The 7,417-nt window shown below is 37.3% G+C and overlaps 1 protein-coding gene across 1 annotated transcript in view; it reads right to left on the reverse strand.

The window, feature by feature from the left end:
* LOC107081959 (slit homolog 1 protein-like) overlaps positions 1-7,417 on the reverse strand; it is a 57,852-nt gene that overhangs the window by 21,240 nt on the left and 29,195 nt on the right. The window contains exons 22-24 of the mRNA XM_015370347.1: positions 6,951-7,114; positions 2,844-2,968; positions 672-766 (exon numbers count right to left, since the gene is read on the reverse strand). Of these exons, the coding sequence (XP_015225833.1) occupies positions 672-766; positions 2,844-2,968; positions 6,951-7,114 (384 nt within the window). The remainder of the gene's footprint in view (positions 1-671; positions 767-2,843; positions 2,969-6,950; positions 7,115-7,417) is intronic.

A 7,417-nucleotide genomic window follows, 5' to 3' on the forward strand; every position in this document is an offset into this window, starting at 1 on the left:
CACTGGAAATTTTTTATTTTGCATATTTTTAAGTAGCAAGACAATTCAAAGTGCTCTATATGAGGGAAAACTGAAAAAGCTAAGAATATTGCAATGGGATAAAGGTAAAAGAAGTAAGTAAAATAGTAAAAATTATTAATATTAAATAATTAGAATTAAAAAAACATACATAAAATTTGCAATAACAAATGAAAGAAATATTTGACCGTAAACTTAATTAATAATGTTTAGATCGCTCGGTCGAAGTCTATTATAAACAAACACTTTTTAATTTGGATTTAAAGTTATTTAGGGTTTTAGAACTTTTATAGTTTTCTGGGAGCTTATTCTAGATAAACAGAGTATAAGATAAAAAGCTCAATGATTCAATACTGACTCAATGCTGCCCAAGTGGTCCAATAAAAACATACGTTTGACAGCCCTGTTCCGCCTGCTGTATTGTGACCACAGCTTGGTAGAAAACATGTGATCAGTTCAAGGACAAATTCAGTTGAGAAAATGTGAACCAAATATTTTTCCACTGCTTCTTTGTTCCTTTATTGGCTACAGACTGATGGCCAAAAAACAAACAACAACACTGACGATAAAAGTGGAGAGAAAACAGAAAGCTTCATGCTTTAATGGCTTTGTTGCTGTTGGTTACTGCTAACCAAAAACAACCAGCTTGCTACCTGAAGCCTCCTGTCTGCTCGTCTCTTAGGCAGGTTCCTCCATTGGTGCAGGGGTTGCTGACACAAGCATCGACCGGGGTCTCACAATGTTTACCCTGAACACCCAGAACACAAACACATGCATGAGTATCACAGGTGTGTAGTAACAAAGTACAAATACTTCGTTACTGTATTTAAGTACACTTTTTAAGTATCTATACTTTACTCCATTACTTATTTTTCTTCCTACTTCTGACTTCTACTCATTACATTTTTCACACAAGTATCTGTATGTTAGAATAATTGTATATAAATGTATCTGTGTAGTGTTATCATGCATAAAGCTGTGTGCTATAGATAGATTTGCTTTTGGGGAGGTTGTGGTTGATCTACCAGCAGCACTCAACCTGCTGATCTTTGGTGAACAGCTTCAACAGCTTAAACTTTGACTGAACCCTGAGATTTAGAGGACATGTTTACTGAGACTGCAAGTCTGAGTACCTTGTCTTGTTCCCCCCACCCTGTGTAGTCTCAGCTGGGACCACTGATTCCAATAAATAGCGATGGAGAACGCTGGGAATGCAGAGTGGGTTGAGATTTGTAAACTCTGCAGTCTCTTCCAACTCTCCTCGCGAGTAAACTAAATTAATTGTCTCTGTGCCTTCTTTCTTTCCCTGCATGTTTGTATGATGTTTTAGGTGCTTAGACCTGACACTGTACTTCCTATTCTTTACATTTTTAAAACAAACTTTACTGGTTACTCTTAGCTTCGGTTTAATATGTAAAAATATTTATTTAATGACATGTGCGCCATCCAATGCAGATAATTGGCCACACCCACATCCAGTGAAAACTAGTGTGATTGGATGAGTCATATAACGCAAACACTCATTGATTAGCTAAAGGAAATCATCAGAAGCAAGCAGGTGTTCTTCAAACTGCAAATGTGAATCATCTATCCCATGCTACAAATGATGGATTCAGAAAAAGATGTTGAAATGTCTGAAAGGTCGGACACAGGCGAGAGCATATCGGGAGACGGAGACCAACAAGACCTCCCTCATCCTTGGCCATATCTCAAAGAATTTTTTTAAAGTAGTCGAAAAGTTGAGCTTTCAATTCATATAGTGGGATCTGGCTGTTCTTTTTTTTAAGGTTACTTTATACTAGGGATGCACGATATAATCGGCCCCCTATCGGTATCGGCCTGTATCGGCCTTAAAACTTAATATCGGACATCGGCCACCCCACCGATATTTAACCCGATATTTGATCAGCTTCTGAGTTTCTAAAGTAAAAAAAAAAAAAAAAAAACTACTTCTTCTTCCTCAAAAACTTCTTTTTTACAGACTTAAAAACTTCTACAGACGAGGGAAAAAATATTGATACATTAAAATATCACAATATCTTTATATGCTGATATATTGCCATTTAAAAACACCATATCAATCTCTTTTACTAATGAAATATTGCTATATGTCATCGTTATGCTACGAAATCCCCCGAAAATTCACGAAATGTTGCCATATCTTTATATGTTGATATATTGACGCGGTATCGATCTATTTTACTAACAAAATCTCACAAGAATTTGCAAAATATCACGAGAGTTTGTAACAGAACGATGAAATTTCGCAAGATTTTGAAAGTAAAATAGATCGATACCGCGTTTTTAAAAAATCTATTTGATATCAGCATATGAAAATATATTTGAGTATATTATTTTTCAAAGTGTCAGAAATGGATAACAAAACTGCTATTTTCAATGACTACTTATTTTTGTCCAGCTTTAACATCGGTATCGATATCGGTTATCGGCTACATGAGTTTTAAAATATCGGCATATCGGATATCGGCCAAAATCCCAATATTGTGCATCCCTACTTTATACTTTTATACTTTAAGTAGTTTTTGGAGCACATACTTTTTACTTTTACTTGAGTAAAGAGGTGAAAATGATACTTCAACTTTTACCAGAGTGTTTTTAAACTGCAGTATACTTCTACTTAAGCAACAAATGTGTGTACTTCTGACACCACCATAAGTATGCACCAACATCATTATTATGACATCATCATTATTACAGGCAGAAATCAGCTGAGATCAATCTGGAAACACACAGATGAAGAGAAATGGAAAGGAGGTTTATTAGATCCTTTCCTCTCGCTCCCGCCGTTACGCCTGGGTTCGTACCGTGAAGCCAGACCTGCAGCTGCAGGTGTACTGTTGGGTTTGGTGGATGTGGCAGGTTCCCTGGTTCTGGCAAGGCGAGGACACGCATGGGCTGCATTTGGCCTGAACGGACACGTCCACTGGACCTGATTTCACACAAACACACTCAGCTCACCAGCAGAGCACTTTCAAAACACTAAAGTGATTTTAAGAGAGAGAAATGAGAATCACTCTAAACATAATTGTTATGCATTAAAACATTCAGACCTAGCATTGTTTAGTTAATCAAACTTTTTTTTATTTTTTTGATATGCAAATCATGCTGAAATATGCTGAAATGGTTATTTTAGTGCAACCTGAACCCTGTAATTTGGATCCTTGTTCTTTTCCCTCTGGTATATAATTTAGGTTTATAAAGGCCTTTTTTTATTCCCCCCTATTTTCATAAATTGCTCTCCTCCCCCTCGTCACCATTTGTGTTTCCAGGGTTTGGCTCAGTGGCGACCCTCGCTTGAGGAGGGGCTGCAACTGACAGTCATTTCATAGGCCTGCGTCACGCAGATCTGAGGAATACGTCAGTCACTGATCGAAGAGACTGGCAGGCCTGAAACGTAAGCTAATGGGGGAGGAGAAGAATATAAATGCTTCCTGTGAGGTGAGGTGGACAGAAGAGTGGCAGATCCTTTGAAACACAGAGCGATGGGGGGGGGGGGGGGGGGGGTTGGATGACAACATGAATCCGAGGATGGTTTTAAAGCTCCGATCTTCTTTTACAAGAATAAAAACAATCCAACAAGCTCCAAATGCCCCAAGCTCTCTAAAGAAATGAATCACCATGTGATAATTAGGCAATCAGGAATGTTAATATTTACTTTGTTGTTTGAAATAATTTGACAGATGAAATTGTTTGTTTGAAATGTTTTGACTGTGAATAATAGGAGGTAACAACATTTTCAGCTGTTTGAAGCTCATAAGAATGTATTACTACTGGCTATTAAAATGAACATTGAAGACGACTGGGAGGAAAATGTACAAAACTAAAAAAACGACAAAACTACTATAGAAAGAACACATGACTCGGTGCTCCGTCTTTTCTGCTGCCATCTTTAGGGGGCGCCACTGCAAATACACAGGTTTAATATATGGAGTGTCTTTTGTTCCACTATGATTGAAATTGGATTTGAAAAAAAAAAATCAAAAAATCTAAAAGCGACAAAATGAAAGCAGTCTAACATTTATTTAAAACGGTGCTGCTTTCTCAGATTTTGTTCTTTCAATTTTCACTTCTTATTTTTTTGCATTTTACTTTTCTCAAATGTTATTCAAAAAGTAATTTTGTATTTTCAAAATGTTAGTTTTTGTTAAATTTCTATTTTTTTACAGATTATATATTTTCATTTTTTCAAATTTTTGTTTTTTAAGTTGATTTTCTGTCTTGATGTTGTCGCTGATGACTGCTTAATTACTCATTTTATTCACCTGTCTAACTCTGCAGGGTTTCCCATTATTGCTCATCTTATCCACCTGCTCCTGTCTCTATTTAAACTGCCTGCAACCAGTCATCAGGGCCAAATTATTTCTCTCCAGTCTGTGGTGAGAGTGTCTTTAGCCTACCTTAATGCTTCTGATTACCTGATCCTATTCTGCCTCTCAGCCTTGGAGCATCACTGTTTTAGCTCTCATCTGTTTGCCTGACCAGGCTTCTGACTCCTGCTTGTTCTGCAGGGCTTCAATGTGACACCCGTTGCATTTTCTTGGCAGCTTACCAGCTGGATCCTACCTTGTTCTCTGGGCATGGACTGAACTATTAAACCAGGTTAGTGACTCACCTGTGTTTCTCTCCTGCAGAGTTAGCCTCCTTAGCCACTGCTACTGCAGATTTGCTGATCCGATTTTAAATAAACACTTTTTGAATATTCCAACTGTCTGTCTTGCCTTGAATACTAGGTCCTCTGTTCTGAGTTGTGACATTTTTTTTAAAATGTATTCTTTTCTTTAATTTTCTTATGTTTTAAGGATTATATTCTTTCATTTCTGAGGGTAGGCTTTTCAGGAGTGAGGAGTCAGCACATATTTTCATTGGTCAAGAGTGAGAGTTTATATTGGGCTGGAAATGAAGGGAATGCAATCTGTGAAACACAATTTGAAAAACTGAAATTTGAAAATAACTTCACTTAATCCAAAAAGTGTGAACAAATTACTGTAGCAGTGGCTTCTCTGGATTGGCTGCCTTTATCTTGTCAGATTTTAAAAGTCGTGTATTGATTTTTTTCTGTTTTTAATGGTTTATCCTACGGTGGCCGGGAGGTGCAAACCAACATTACAAAATCTTAAAAACTTTTACAAGTTCTAAAACAAATGATAATTTCAGAAAACAAATTTACATTTTAGAAACACTTTTATAAGTTCCAACAAATTTACAAATTTACATTTAAAAATAAAAAAATAAAAATAAACAAAACACTTTTAAAAATTCAAAACAAATAGCATTTTAAGAAAACAAATAAAAGAACATCTGAAACTCCCAAAACAAATGATCATTTGAGGAATTCAACCCTGTTTCCACACGACACAGGAAGAACAGAAACAGAATTTCGCACAAGACCGGTTCAGCCTCGGAGTTAGTGCCTACTCTTTCTGGTTCATTTCCTCAAATGATAATTTGTTTTGGAACTTGTAAAAGTTTTTTAGATTTTGTAATGATGGTTTGCACCTCCTGGCCACCGTATTACCCCCTTCAAACCTCAAACATCCTCTGCAGAACCGCTCCAATTCCATAACACTACGACCAAACTACAAGTTCCAAGCACCAGATTTAAGCGAGATTTAAGGAGGCTGTTACTGCACCACATTTATGGAACACTTCACCCATCAATAGAAAATCTGCCAAAGATTTGGATCATTTTAAATCACTCCTGAAAGTTTATGCATTTTATTAAACAACTTTTCCTATTTGTTCTTATTCTTTTGTTTTATCTTTACATATTTTATTCAAATATGCTTCAAATTAATGGACGCTTTTACGAAAACTGTAAAGCATTTTGTTGCAGTTACAAGCTGTCTTTGAAGTGCTTTATAAATATAATTGACATCGACAAATTTAGATTAATTCATTAAGTTAATAACTTGCATCCCTACTTAGTAATAATGAGAAGAAATATTCATAATTAATTATCAACAGATTTAACTTTGCAGTCAGAAACATACAAACGCAGACCGTCTCTGTAACTATTTCTCCATCTCCATCTAAAAATTGTTCAAAAAATATATTTCTAGATGCACAAATTGAGATATATATAATTTCCAAACAGTGATAACACTTTCAGTGAAACAAGCACAGGACCACCACAGCGTATTCTATCTGGTTGTGTATAATAACAGCAGGCGATAAGTTCTTTACAACCCTTGAACTAAAGCTGAATATCAGTTTATGTGCTGCATGGTTTGAGGCCATGAGGCTGAACCATATGCATTAAACTATGTGGGATGAACAAATAGATGCATATATGTAGCACAATGTTGAATAAATGAGTCACGGCCTCCTATAGAAAACACTACGTTCAGTAAACATAGTTTGTTATTTATAGTTCCTCATAACGTATTTAAAGCTAGTTAAAAGAACTGGTTTAGTTAGTGGAACCTAAACACATTGGATTTAAAGGACTATAAAACAGATCCCAGTGCAGCATAACCTCCACCTGCAGCAAAGTCTGATTTCGTATGTGTGCGCTGGCCGTTTCTGTACATTTCTGTAGATTAGATCCGTCTGCACTGCAGTGCCTGCAGCTGTGAGTGTGTGGGAGTAACAGCCACCAACTTCTTTAGTGTGCCACACCAGCTGAAAAGATTTCATTAAAGACTGCCCATTAGGAAGCTTTAGCGTTTAGATGAATGTATGCTTCGAATTTAAACGACTGGTAAGCCCAGCTAAATCTGCTGTTCTCTAATTTCCTCAATAAAAACAACATTAGGCTATATGCATGTTTTTTAATAATATGTTTAGTTATGTTGATTAGAAAACAGATGAACAGAGGCAGAGGGAGAGCAATGCATGCTATAAAATCCTCAACCAGTCCGTTCTGTTTCATGTGCTGTCTTAACAGACAGAAGGACTCTGTCTCCACTCACCCAGACACTGAAACTTGTCAGCTGGTGTGGTGAGCAGCAGCTTGCCCTCCATGCCCCGGGGGCCGGCGCAGCGGGCGATGCCGGGCTCCTTATAGCCGCTCTTCACCCAGTCTGACAGCCAGAGCAGCCGGCAGTCGCAGTACAGAGGGTTGGCTCCGATGGCTCTGAAGGAAAGAAACGAGAAGGAGCTGAGATACAGAGCAAGATGTAAAAAAAAAGGAAGAGATCAATCAGGAAGTCGGTGATTCTCAGGGCCAGCTGTGGAAGCCCTTCCTACAAACACACATAGAGACACATCCAGGCATTTACAGTGAGACGATTTAACTCGCTGAACAAAGAAGGGAAAGCAGAGAAATGCAGCAGCAGACAGAACTAAAGTAGAAAACCTCTCTCTTCAGGGAAAATATTAAAGGAATAGTACACCCAGATGCATTTGAGATATCAAAAAAGTACTCCAGAGTGTTGTT

Source organism: Cyprinodon variegatus, unplaced genomic scaffold (genome assembly GCF_000732505.1).
Source record: "Cyprinodon variegatus isolate N-32 unplaced genomic scaffold, C_variegatus-1.0 Scaffold45, whole genome shotgun sequence".
NCBI classification, from domain to species: Eukaryota; Metazoa; Chordata; class Actinopteri; order Cyprinodontiformes; family Cyprinodontidae; genus Cyprinodon; species Cyprinodon variegatus.